The following is a 13,664-nucleotide window of genomic DNA, read 5'->3' as shown; positions in this document are numbered from 1 at the left end:
ATTGTATATCCTGGTGTAATGCTGTGCATTATAAAATTTATCTGCTTCATTATTTGATGAGCTAGGACTGAGGATTGTGCTCAGAGGCTGGTGCGGGGGCCTGGGGCCAGGGCTGGCCTCGGTATCAAGTCCCGTGGACCGAGGACAGAGGAGGTGGCTGGCGGGCTACACGGTGCGGTTCAGGGACGCCAGACACTGCCCTTCAGCCCCCCCACACCTGTTTCAAATGTCTCCTCACCCACTGACAGGTGTCTCGGGTCACATCATCATTGTGTGATGTCCTTTGTCCTTAGAATTCAGGTGACCCTGGAGAGCTGCCGGGAAGAACTTTGTCTGAGTAGGTCTTTAAAACTTAAGGGGAGAGAAATCTTGAGGACTCTGGGAGGGAAAGAAGGGATCCGCCACTGGTGTGGAGCAGGGACACGGTGCCCCAGAGGGGAGCCAGAGGGGCGGTTGGACAGAGGAGACTGGAGGCCACTTTGCACGGCTGCCCGAGCGGGCCCTCGCCGGGGTGTGACGAGCTGGGTGCCCGGCTGCAGGGTTCAGTGTGAGGAGGGGTCCTCGCCCCACCACGGGCGGGGCTGGAAGGCGGAGTGATGTCTGGTCCTTACGTCCGCCACCGCTCAGCCCTGTCTGTGAGCTCCAGAATGGCCAGCGGGCTACCGGGCATCCCACAGGACAAGAGCCACAGTGCCCGGCACCCCCACAGGCAGGCCTTCCCAGGACGGCGGCGGGGAGGAGGCAGGGGCCAGCACGGCCTTGCAGGTGCATCGGCCCGCCTCGCTTCCCGGGGTCCGCCCTGCATACCGCTGCCTCTGCTCCAGCGGGCTCCATCGCCCGGGGCACCCATTCCTGCCATGTAAGTCCCGCTGTGTCTGGCGTGCATTTGCCCAGCACCGTATTGCCACCCTGCGCCAGGACCACTAGCTCGTCTGTGCTCACTGCTCCCGTGAGGCTCCTGGAGATCCGTTTGTCCTGTTCCGGGTGGACCCCGTGTGCCGCCTGCGCCTAACAGGCGCTCAGCAGATGCTTGCTGAGGGGACGCCCCTCAAAGGTCGTTTCTCCTGACCCCTCCGTGCGACAGTCTGCGGGTCTTCCCCGTTCGTGGTGCTCCAGTGAGCGTCTCTCCCCCTCCTCCCGGGAGGCAAGGACCCTGTCTCACGTCACGCGTGTCCCCCAGGCCTGCCACAGTGCCACGTGATGGCGTAGGCGCTCGATGCAGGTGGTTGAACTGGGTGGAGGACGGGGACAGGATTTCGCTGGCAGCTGACACCATGAGTCCCTCCCCGGCTGCGGGCCAGGCGCTCCGGCCCAGAAAAGGGTCAGGATCTAGATGCTGCTTTTCAGGACGCTGGGAGGGGCCTCCTGATGGCCAGCAGGGGCGTTGGCTGTTTCGTGATGATTTTCTCAGCTCAGCTGGGGGTGCAGGGAGAGACCTGCTCGCGCTGTGTGAAGGCCTTGATCATGAGGATGTTCTGGGGGTCTCCTGCTGCATGCGGTCTGGACGAATGGCGGGAGCTTCTCCGCTGTTCTGTAGGAGACGAGCAGAACCGCGGGGCCTGAGGCCTGGAGGCAGCCCGGGCCGCGGGCGCAAAGTGGGCGCCCCAGGGCTTTAGAGCAGGCCTGTCACTTAGCTGGGTCCAGAGACCACCCCCCACGGGGTCTCTGAGTCTGCGTGGGAGACGGGAGCACACTTTCCTCCCACCGACTTAAAGCTGAAACGTAGTCTCACCTGCCATGTTGAACGTTAGCAGCAGAGCGCCCCAGGGGCGGCCCGGGACCCCAGCACCCAGACCCCGGGGCGCTCTGAGGCCTCGCTTCTTGCCTGCACGCTCCTCGCTGCGCAGTCGTGCTGGTGCAACCCAGCGCCGGTTCGTGTTTGATAAAGAGTAATAAAAACCGTATGCTGATGTGTGATATATGATATGAAAAGTTTGCTTCTGAGGGTTTTTAATATTTGTATGACCACACCTCGATATATCCGTTTCCTTTGCAGTTCTGTGTATACGGTGCGTCTTAAAACGTGCGCAAAGGGGTCCATGGAGTGTAAGAATCCCTGGTGGAGAGAGGCCCCTCCAGCCACGGGTGGGGAGGGGGAAAAGGAGGACAGGCACGTGGGCTTTCCGGCAGCCCCCCACCATCTTTAACAGACCCGGCCCTGGGGCTGAGGCGCTCGAGGGGCGGGGCCGTGGGGCGGGGCCTCGGCAGCAGGCACACGCCCCGCCCCTCACTGGGGCTCCTGCGCCTCCTCCCTCCCCAGTCCCGGCCATGATCACCTCCCACCCCAACACCACCATCGCCATCAAGGGTCACTCCAAGGAGCTCAACTGCACGGCGAGGGGTGAGCGCCCCATCATCATCCGCTGGGAGAAGGGGGACACCGTCATCGACCCCGACAGGGTCATGCGCTACGCCATCGCCACCAAGGACAGCGGCGACGAGGTGGTCTCCACGCTGAAGGTGAGCCGCCACGCCCCCGTCTCGGGGACCCCCAGTCTGTGACAGTGGGGAGCCTTCAGTGTTACGTCTGTAGCTAATGGAGGTAAATGGGGGTCTGGGAGCCCCTCCCCTCATCCCAAAAGCATCTTCCCTTTCCTGCCATTTCCCTTCCTTCAGGGACCCTCACTCTGCCTCCTTCCTGACAACCCCACAGCCATTAAGTGTGTGGGACCCTCAGCCCTTCTCGCTTTCCTGGACCCCTGGGCCCCTCCCTCCCTCCTGGACCCCTGGGCCCCTCCGCTTCTCCTCGGACCTTCAGCCCTTCCCTCCCTCTGGAGAGCCCCTCAGCCTGTTTTCCCCTCCCCCCTGGACCCCTCAGCCCTCCCCCTGTTCTGACACCCCTCAGCCCCTCTTCCCCACTCTCGCCGGGTCCCTCAGCCCCTGGCTTTCCCCCCCGCCAGGGCCCCCTCAGCACCTCCCTGCATGGACTCTCCGCACCTCTGTCCTTGGAACTTTCTGGGAAGAGAAGCCCTTGACAAGCCCCTGTGGGTCCCCTCCCAGAAGAGGTGGCCTTGCTGGCCCCCACTAGCATGAGCCCCCTGAGCAGACAGCTCTAAAGCACTCTCCCCATTTCCTCCCTCTCTCCCCGTCCTCCTGCCTGCGGGCCACCTCCCAGCTCAAGCCAGCTGACCGTGGGGACTCTGTGTTCTTCAGCTGCCACGCCATCAACTCCTACGGGGAGGACCGGGGCTTGATCCAACTCACTGTGCAAGGTACCCTCCCCTGCCCCGCTGTTCCCAGGCCCCTCCCCCACCGGGGAACTAGGTGCCCCCTGCCAGGCCCCCGGGAGCCAGGTGCCCGCTGCCAGCCCCCCCAGGAATGGGGCCACCGCCCACACGGCCCACACCGTGGTGGAGGCGACAGGAATGGCCTCTGAGAAGAGCCGCCCTCACTCTCCCTTCCGGCCAGAGTGGGGCCCTTACAGGCACACTTCGGACAGCAAGGCTCACACTGGCCACAGTCACTGTGGAACACACTGCTTCCAGAAGTGGGGTCTCTGGGTTTGTGGGCCCGGACCCGGGGGGAGAGGAGGGCGGGGGGGTCAAGGGGGAAAAGTCGGGGGCTCTTCCTGGGCGACAGACAGGCTCTCGGGCCAAGGAAGAGAGGGGGCCAAACAGGAGGCCAAGCCTAGCCCCCCGCCTCTGCGCCGCTGGGCCTCCCCCTGCCCACCTTGCCCCTGGGTTCAGGGCCCTCGGGAAGGCCACAGTTGACCCCAGGCCCCAGGACACGGCGGAACCCTGGTCTTCTCCGGAGATAGGCAGGAGGCCACGCCCCCTGCGGCCGTCCTCACTTCTGCCCCTTCCTTCTGCGCTCCCCAGAGCCCCCAGACCCCCCGGAGCTGGAGATCCGGGAGGTGAAGGCCCGCAGCATGAACCTGCGCTGGACCCAGCGGTTCGACGGGAACAGCATCATCACGGGCTTCGATATCGAGTACAAGAACAAGTCAGGTAGGGTGAGGGCTCGGCCCCCGCGGCTCCCTAAGTGCGGGGCTCAGGTCTGTGAGAGGGGCAGACACACCCCCACTTGATGGGGAGGGAGAGGCAGCCCCTTCTTCCCAGCACTGTCCTGGGCCAAGGTCAACAAGGCCCAGAGGCCAGAGGCTGTGGGCTGTGTCTGTGGGGTCAGAGACATCACGGATCTGACTAGGTCATCTGGGCACTCGTGGTCTGGGGGGATGGGGAAGCCTGGGGCATCAGAGAGCTGGTCCTTGCTGGTCTGGGGGGAGGGGAGTCCCCGGAAAAACCTAGATCTAAGTTTTGTCCTCCTGGGATCCCTTCAGAGCCCTCCCCTGGGACCCCAGCCAGCACCCGTGAGGCTGTCTTCCACTGTGACGCCCTGCAGAGCAGAACGACAAGGGGCCAGGTCTCTGGGGAAGTGGGGGCCCCGTGGTCAGGGGGCAAGAAGTGGCAAGGTGGGGCCTCCGAGCGGGCAGGAGGCCTGGGGCGGACGGAGCCACAGAGTTGTGGCAGGACTCACGCTTACGTCTGTGTGACTCTGGCTGGCTGTGAGAAATGGGCCACCGGCGCTGCCCCCAAGAGGGCACCTGGGTGGCACCGCAAGGCAAGCCTACTTCTCAGTCTGGATGCTTTGGGACCTTTTGCATTCACAGAAGCCTATGTCTGTCCGCTTTCCAGAAACAAAAAATGAAATGCAAAGAGGAGCCTGGATAACTCACCCCCCCGCCCCCCTTCCTCTGCCAGCTCCGACCTGCCGTCCAGGTCTCCCTGCAGATCCCAGGCTTTGTTTCTCCCGAGGGCTTCCAGATGCTTCCTTAGCACAGCGCAGGGTCAGTGCTGGCAGGGTGTCCTCTCTAGAAGGACCGAGTCTCCGTCCCTGCTGTCGCCTGGCCCCTGGCACACCGGCCACCCCACGGTTGGATGCGGGCTGACGGCCGATGGTCGAGTCCCGGTGGGACCCGGGAAAGCTCGCGTCTCAGCTGCGCATTCGCCTCTTGAGAAGCGGCTCCGTCCGGGACGCCGGGTCAGCCGTCTCCGGTACAGGCGTCTGCAGGGGGGGCCTCCGGCCCTTGGAAGCTCACTCTCTGGTTGGGGAGGAAGGTCAGGCTCCGCCGGCCACCCGGGAGTCCGTCCCTGAGTGCAGGAGGAGGGTGGCCCAGAGCAGCGACCGCCACCAACAGCCGCGTCAGGGAAGGTTCTCCGGTGTCCCTGCCGGTGCCGCATGGAGAGCTAGGACCTGAAGGTTGAAAGGTGACAGCCTGGGTCCAGGGACAGGGGGAAGGGCAGAGCCCTGAGCGTTTACTGCAGGGAGTGGCCCTCCTGGCACAGGGCTCTTGGGGACGGTTCTGGGGATGAAAATGTGTGCTGGGGCCTCTGGGCTGAGCCTTTGGGGAAAGGTCAGTAAGAGCCCCTCTCAGTGGCTCCCAGAGAGAGACGTGGGTCCCACGGCACCCTGGAAAGGGTCATCGAGCATCCGTGGAAGAAGGGGCATCTGGGAGGCAAGCAGGAGGCCGTGGCAGGGGAGAGGCGGTGAGCGGCCAGGCCTCGGCAGAGGCACAGGGCACAGAGGGGAGAGGGCTGGCTGTGTCCCTGTCACACCTCAGGGCCACCTGCGGCTGGCTGGTCACACCCCCGTGTGGCACGACGTCTCCGGCCAGGTTCCCGGGGCTGCGGGGCTCTGTGCGTCCTTGTCAGAGTGCGGGGGGCGGCCAGGGCTGTCACCCACCCCCTCCCCAGCGTCCCTAGCAGCCGCCTCCCCGCCCTCCTGCCCCCTGCGGCCCCGCTGTCTGATGTGTGGGAACCTTTCCTGGGGCACCGCCGCGCAGGGCAAAGCTGAGCGCATCACAGTCTGGAGAGCAGTGCGGAAGGAGACGGCGGGCGGGAAGATGCAGTTCTCAGAGCAGGACCGTGTCTCCCCTGCAGGATGAAGACACGCCGCGCCCGCCCCGCAAGCGGAGGGGGGGCGGGGCCGGGAGGGGGTGGGCAGAGTGCGGGGCGGGGTGACGGAGACTCTCCCCTCAACCAGGGCTTTGCGTCTCTAGGAAGATAGATCACGGGATCAGGAGCACGGAGATGCTGCGGGTCCTTCCCCCCAGCTTTGGGCCGGACCGGTCCATCCCGGGGGACGTCTGTGGAGGCGTCCGGGAAGGGGGTTCTGGGGGACTCCTCATCAGCGTCAGCTAGCGGCCGTGAGCACACGGGCTCCGGGCTCCGGCCGTGCGGTGGGAGCGGTGATGCCCGTCTCGTGGGCTTGTTCTGAGATTACAGAGGAGGCATCTCGGGGCGCCTGGGCGGCTCAGTCAGTGGAGTTCCATCTCTTGATCTCAGCTCAGGTCTTGATCTCATGGTCACGAGTTCAAGCCCCAAGTTGGGCTCCACGCTCACTGTGAAGCCTACTTGGAAGAGAAAGAGAGAGAGAGAGAAAGCATCGAGCACAGGGCTGTAGTACACCTTTAATAAATGTGAGTTCCTCTCTCCTTTCTAACTCACATACCTCATGTGGCAATTTATAGTCCCAGGGGCCTCGCGGGCTGAAATATGTGTCTGTCAGTCAGCAGCATGTACTGAGTGCCAATAATTTTTTGCAGAATCATGCAGCAGCCATGTGGTAGGGAAAGAAAAAGAAATAAGCAACAGAGTGTTGCCCTTGAAGCTTACAGGGCGGATGGAGTGAGAACATGCACTGTGTACACACCCGCACACACGCATGCACACACACACACACACGCACACACACGCCTGCAGAACCATCACGGAGCACTCCCCAATCACGGGTAACACACCGCAGACTGTACTACGTGATAACTGAAAAAGGTATCCTAGGGAACAGATGGGTGACTCGAAGGAAGGCGAGCCTGTGTGTGTGTGTGTGTGTGTGTGTCTTCCACACATGGAAGCATAGAACAGAACGGCTCTCGAAAGCAGGAGGCTGGGGTGGACCGAGCGTCGGCGCTCTGTGATCCTGAGCAAGCCACTCCGGACATCTCTTCTTCAAGTGGAGACAATGGCACGTAGCTCTCAGGACAGCTGCACGGAGTGCGAGTGCAGTGGCTCTTACACGGCACAGCTTAGCACAGAGCCTGGCACGTCCATACCCCCCACGGGCCCCTATCCCGTGCCTCTTTCTCCCTCTCTCTCTTCCTCCTGCCCTGGACCCCTCCCCCCCGCCCCGTGCTGGGACCAGACCAGCTGCTCCTGACCCCCTTCTTTGCCTCAGTTTTGTCTTTGCCAGGCTTTCTGCCGTGTTGCTCATCGTGCTAATTTTCCAAGGGGAAATTACCAAGTCTGCCCTTCCTACACCACCCGGCTCACGCTGACTTCTCCCGGCCCCAGGCAGCAGAGTAATAATACATGAATGCTGAATGATAAATAGCACCGTCCGCACAGATCTGTCAGATGGCGCTCTGCAGTTTTAAAAATGCAGACACTACGTTTCACTTCTGTTCCCCAAGCGAGGAGCAGGGTGGGTTCTGAGGACGGCCTTCCAGAAGGCCGCCTCCTGGTGCGAGCTGCCGGCCACCGTGGGGTGACGGGCCTCGGTCCGCGTGAGCCGGAGCCCGGCTGTGAGAGGGGCTGCGACCGGGGCATTGTGTGCGGCCCGTTGTGACCCAGGGACCCTCTTCTGGGCGCTCCAGAGAGATGGCCGTGGAGGGGGGAGGGGCTCAGCCCCGCGCTGCAAGGAGAGAGTCAGAGACGCAGAATGGATTTGTTTCCCAAACGCAGGCGGCTAAATGCTCCAGAGGGGGCTTTTGTCCAAGCCGCTCTCTCTCCGGCAAACGTGTCTCCTGAACACCAGAGGCCCCGGGTTCCCTCCCGGCGAGCAGTCCACAGAGTAGAAGGCGCTGACATCTCCCTGGCCGCTTCCTTATTTTTTAAGAAGAATATTTTTGCATCAGAAACCCTTTGATGAAGAAAGGGAGAGAGAGCCCTTAATGAATTATGTTAATCTGGGTAAGCCAGGCTCATATGAAAGGGAATATTAAAAGAGACAATATTCGCCAAACCCAGCTCAGTACTCAGAGCTGAAAAGGAAAGAGAAGAAAATAGGGCCCCTAATTTCAGCTCTTCAGGGTCAGAGAGATGGCAGTGATCAAGTTTGGAAAATCAGCCAGAGGCCTTCAGATTTGACTCTGATGCATTAGTCTGAAAGGGCTGTGGAGAGAGGGTTTTTGTGCCAACATCAAAACTGATTTGGGAACGCAAGGTCAAATCCACCGACAAGCGGAGAGAAAGGGGCCGCTTTCTGGGACACTTCTCGCCCCGACCCTCCTGTGACTGGCAGCCTCATGTGGCAGGGGAGGGAAAGGCAGGCCCGTATTTGTTGTGACTGCAAAAGGCAGAGGAACTCCAAGTCCAAAGTAAGGGACAAGATGGCTCAGATCTCACACCAACCGTGGGCTTCAGGCACCCAGCACATGCCAAGTGGAGACAGGCAGAGCCTTACACACGCTCCGGCCTTCAGGCAGCTTCGCGTCTCCTTGGCCAGGTGCTGCAGGAACAGTGAGCCCTGTGCAGCGAAGAGGCTGTAGCGGCTGCGGGGGTTCGGAGGAAAAGAGTGACGAACAACGGAGCCGGAAAGGTCTACCCAAGCCAGATGTTGTCGGGCCTGGGTCCTGAGAAGGACCTCTGTTTTTACCCCACGAGCAAAGAAAAACTATAGAGGAGTTTTCTGCAAGGGGAGAGCAGGATCAGATTACGTTTGGGAAGTCCGCTCTCGCTGCCAGGATGGTGTGGGGGCTGCAGGGAGCGCTGGCCCCTGTCTGTGGGGTACAGGACGGCTGCAGTGCAGCGGGCAGACGGGAGGCGTGCACAGTGGGTTCTGGTCCAAGGGAGAGGTGACCGTGGCTTGGGCTGGGGCAGGGATGGGGATGGAGGGAAATAGAGGGATTTAAGAGCCACGTGGGACACCAGCTATAAGACTTGATAGAAGAGTCTGGAAAAATACCTGGCGCACCGAGCTCCCATTTCCTGCGATGGGTCCTCAGCAAGGGGGTGGGTCTATAGGGCGTATGGTCAGGACTTCGTCGTGGACAGGTTGAGCATGATCTGCCTTTGAAACATCCAAGGAGCAAAGTCACGTAAGCAGTTGGCTGTAAGACTCTTGAGTTCAAAGGAGACGTCCAGCTGCACACAGATCTCTGAGTTATCTCTGTATAGATGGGAATAGAGGCCAAATATGGGGAACGTCTGTAAAAGGAGGAAAGGAGAACCTAGGATGGACTGGAAGAACTCTGTCTAGCCGTCGCGGTACGGTGAGGGAAATGCACCTGCAAAGCAGACAGGAAACCTAGCCCACGACATAGGAGAAAAGCCAGCCGGTGCCTTGTCAGGGAAGCCAAGGGAAGAGTGTTTCCGGAGGAAGGAGAGGTCCACGGGCTGAACACGCCTGAGAGGCCGGTGCGGAATCGGGCTTGGTGACGGGGTTGCTGCTACCATGGAGATACAGTGCCAATATCGTGGGGACCTGAGGAGAAAATGGAAAACGTTCACACTGTCCGGCACCACGTGCTTGGTAAATATTAGCTCTTCTTCGCCACTAAAGGCAGCTGGTCCGTCCCACCCCCACACTCCCCTGTGGCCCTGCTAAAGCCAGCAGGTGCACACAGTCCGCACTGGAAACAGCCCGTGAGCATCTGGGTCCGGTAGCTAGGCGGGCTTGTGTCCCTGGGTCTGAAACCATCAGAGAGAGAATTCTTGGCAGGCCCTCGCCCCCAGGACACTGCACAGGCAGCGAACTAAAACATACCCCCCGTCTTGCTGTGAAAAAGACCTATTTTCTTGTCCCGGAGCTTCAGCCTAAAGGACAGGCTTCGGGTTACCACACTTCTGAAGACTACTGACATGTCCTACGGGGATGGGCTCAGGGAATGCCATCGTGTGTTTTCCCCAGTCTCACTGCAACACACCAGTGCCTCCCAGGAAGGAGCTCATGCACTTGTCTGGAGCCTTGACTTTTGCAGCTGCTGCCAAGGGGCACCTCCAGATGCCCCGTCTGGAGGCCAGCCGGGTGCGTGATTGAGGTCCCATAGGACGGTATGTATTTGTATACTTTAAAAGCTGCCACCGAAGAATCTGGCTTCCAATCAGCCTGAAAGTCAGCAGGTGCTAGATCCCTCCCTCTGGAACACTGACAGGTCTTGGCACACCCTGAGCAACTGGGACCTATCCAGAATGAATCAGGCTGTTTAGACAGACACAAAGGTTCAAGAGACAACCGAGGGCCAGGGCAAGGTTAAACAAGGTGGTTCATCGCCTACACAAGGCCACTCCTTCAAGACAAGGAGAGGAGGCTATGTTACCTAATGCACAGAAAAAAACAGTCAGGTAAAAGGAAGAAACAGAGGAATGGGTTCCACATGAAAGAAAAACATAAAACTTCAGGGGCCAAACATAATGAAATGGAGGTAAACAACTTACCTGATAAAGAGTTCAAAGTAATGGTCGTAAAAATGCTCATGGAACTTAGGAGAAGCATGGGTGAACACAGGAGACTTCAACAACGAGACAAAAAAATATTAGAAGGTACCGAACAGAGGTCACAGAGCTGAAGAACATGCCAGGGGCTCGACAGCAGACTAGACAAAGCAGAAGAAAGGATCGGTGACCTGGAAGGCAGGGCAGCGGAATGCTCCCAAACAGAGAAGCAAAAAGATAGAAGAATTTTTAAAAGTGAAGACAGCTTAAGGGACGTATGGAGCAGTATCTAGCAGAGTAACATCACATCACAGAGCTCCTGAAGAAGCAACAGATGGGCAGGAAAACTTATTTAAAGTTCAGTTGGTAGAACATTGGACTCTTAATCTTGGGGTTATGAATTCAAGCCCCACATTGGATGTAGAGCTTACTTTAATAATAAGAAAATTAATAATCATTAAAATTATTATTTAATTATTAATTAATAAAATTAAATTTAAAAAATAAAGTAATAATGGCTGAAAATTTCCCTAACTTGGGGAAGGAAACGAACATTCAGATCCAGGAAGCCAGAGAGTTCCAGATAAGATACACCAAAAGAGATCCATGCCAAGCCACACTGTAATTAAAATGTCAAAAATTAAAGATAAAAGGGAATCTTTAAAGCAACAAGAGAAACACAGCTTGTTACGCACAAGGGAAACCCTATAAGACTATCAGTGGATTTCTCAGAAACTCAAAAGGGGGTGGCTTGGTGTATTCAAAGTGCCAAAGGAAAAAAATCGCCAACCAAGAATACTCTACCTGGCAAGATTATATTCAGAACTGAAGGAGAGACCAAGAGCTTTCCAGACGGGCAAAAGTTAAATGAGTTCATCACCACTAAATTGATCTTACAACAAATATTAAAGGGACTTCTTTAAGCTGCAGAGAAAGGGCACTAATTAGTAACAAACTTATGAAAGTAAACATCTCACTGGTAAAGGTAAGTATGTAGTAAATATAGTGGGCTAATCACTCGTAAAGCTAGTTTGAAGGTTAAAAGACAAAAGTAGTAAAAATATATGTAGCTACAATAATTAGTGAAGGGACACAAAAAGATGTGATGTATGTCATCAAAAACATATAACAGGAGGAGTAAAAATGTAGAGTTTTAGAATGTATTCAAACTTAAGTTGCTCTCGGCTTAAAACAGACTATGATATATGTAGGCTGTTACAGGAGAGCCTCATGGTAGACATCCACCTGAGTAGGTACACAGGAGAAAATGAGGAAAGAGTTTAAGTACACCACTGAACAAAGTCATCAAACCACAAGTGACGAGAGCCAAAGAAGAAACAGAAAGAAACCACATACCTCGGAGACTTTGCTGGTTCAGTTCCAGATCCCCAAGAGAAAGCAAGTCACATGAACTTTCTGGTTTCCCAGTGCATGTAGAGTTATGTGTACACTGTTCTGTAGTCTATTAGGTGTGCAATAGCATTTTGTTTGAAAAAATCTATGTACCTTAATTTAAAAATGCTTTATTGTAGGAGCATCTGGGTGGCTCAGTCAATTAAGCATCTGACTTTGGCTCAGGTCATGATCTCATGATTTGTGGGTTCAAGCCCTGCATCGGGCTCTGTGCTGACAGCTCAGAGCCTGGCGCTGCTTCAGATTCTGTCTCTCTCTCTCTCTCTCTCTCTCTCTCTCTCAAAAATGAATTACATTAAAAAAAATACTGTAGGGGCACCTGGATGGCTCAGTCAGTTAAGCCTCTGACTCTTGATTTCAGCTCAGGTCACGATCTCCCGGTTCATGGGTTCAAGCCCCGCATCTGGCTCTGTGGTGACAACATGGAGCCTGCTTGGCATCCTCTCCCTTCCTCTTTCTCTGCTCCTCCCCTGCTCATGCGCTCACTGGCTCTCACTCTCTCTCTCTCTCTCTCAAAATAAATAAACATTAAAAAAATAATTTATTGTAAAAAAAATGCAAACTATCCTCTGAGCTTTCAGTGAGTCATAATCTTTGGGCTGGTGGAGGGTCCCGCCTCCGTGCTGGTGAGGGCTGCTGGTCAGAGTGGCGGTTGCTGAAGGTGGGCTGGCTGCGGCCATCTCTTAAAATAAGACAACAGTAACGTTCTCCACACCAGTGGCTCTCCCTCTCACGAGTGATTTCTCTGTAGCAGGTGCTGCTGTTTGAGAGCATCTTACCCGCAGTAGAATTTCTTTCAGAATAAGGCGTCCATTCTCTCAAACCCTGCCGCAGATTTACCAGCTAAGTTTATATCGTATTCTAAATCCAGGCTGTCACTGCAGCGGTCTTCAGAGTGTCTCTCCCATGAGCAGATCCTGTCTCGGGAAACCACTTTCTTGGGGCGCCTGGGTGGCTCCGTCAGTAAGCGTCTGACTTCAGCTCAGGTCATAGTCTCCCAGTTTGTGAGTTCAGGCCCCGCATCAGGCTCTCTGCTTTGGATCCTCTGTCCCCCCCTACACACACCTCTCTCTGCTGGTACCCCACTCACCCTCTCTTTCTCAAAAACAAAGAACATTTAAAGAAATTACTTTGTTTGCTCCTCCAAATGCAGCAACTCCTCATTCATTCAAGTTTGATTCTGGAGACGGCAGCCGTGCGGTCCAGTCTTCAGGGTCCGCTTCTCATCCTAGTTCTCTTGTTATTCCCACTGCATCTGCAGCCACTTCCTCCACTGAAGTCTTGAACCCCTCAAAGTCTACACGAGGGCTGCAATCAGCTTCTTCCAAATTCCTATTAATGTTGATATTTTGACCTCTTCCCATGAATCACAAATGTTCTTAATGGCTTGTAGAATGGCAAATCCTTTCTGGAAGATTTTCAATTTACTCTGCTCAGATCCATCAGAGGAATCACTATCTGTGGCAGCTGTAGCCTTACAAAATGTATTTCTTAAAATAATAAGACTTGAAAGTCAAGATGACGCCTTGACCCGCGGGCTGCAGAGGGGACGCCGTGTGAGCAGGCACGGAAATGGCCTTCACTGGGCGTCTCCACAGACCTCGCGTCAGGTCCATTGTCAACAACGTAATATTCTGAAAGGAATCTTTTTTTTCTATGCAGCAAGTCTCAACAGTGGGCTTAAAATATTGAGCAAACCATGTCATAAACAGACGTGCCGTCATCCAGGCTTTATAGAGCACAGGCGGTGTAGACTTAGCATCGTTCTTAGGGAACTCAGGGTTTTTGGAAGGTTAAAGGAGCATCGGCTTCAGCTTTCAGTCACCAGCTGCATCAGCCCTTCACCAAGCTGTCCTCTGAAGGTTGACGCCAGGCATTGGC

The 13,664-nt window shown here is 56.5% G+C and overlaps 1 protein-coding gene across 1 annotated transcript in view; it reads left to right on the top strand.

Moving 5' to 3' along the window:
- Nucleotides 1-13,664, top strand: part of DSCAML1 (DS cell adhesion molecule like 1) — a 305,212-nt gene that overhangs the window by 252,691 nt on the left and 38,857 nt on the right. The window contains exons 14-16 of the mRNA XM_029915701.1: nucleotides 2,261-2,460; nucleotides 3,116-3,212; nucleotides 3,819-3,947. Of these exons, the coding sequence (XP_029771561.1) occupies nucleotides 2,261-2,460; nucleotides 3,116-3,212; nucleotides 3,819-3,947 (426 nt within the window). The remainder of the gene's footprint in view (nucleotides 1-2,260; nucleotides 2,461-3,115; nucleotides 3,213-3,818; nucleotides 3,948-13,664) is intronic.

Source organism: Suricata suricatta, chromosome 11 (assembly GCF_006229205.1).
Source record: "Suricata suricatta isolate VVHF042 chromosome 11, meerkat_22Aug2017_6uvM2_HiC, whole genome shotgun sequence".
NCBI lineage: Eukaryota > Metazoa > Chordata > Mammalia > Carnivora > Herpestidae > Suricata > Suricata suricatta.
Note: the sequence above shows the minus strand (reverse complement) of the source record. Positions and strands in the feature narration are given on the sequence as shown.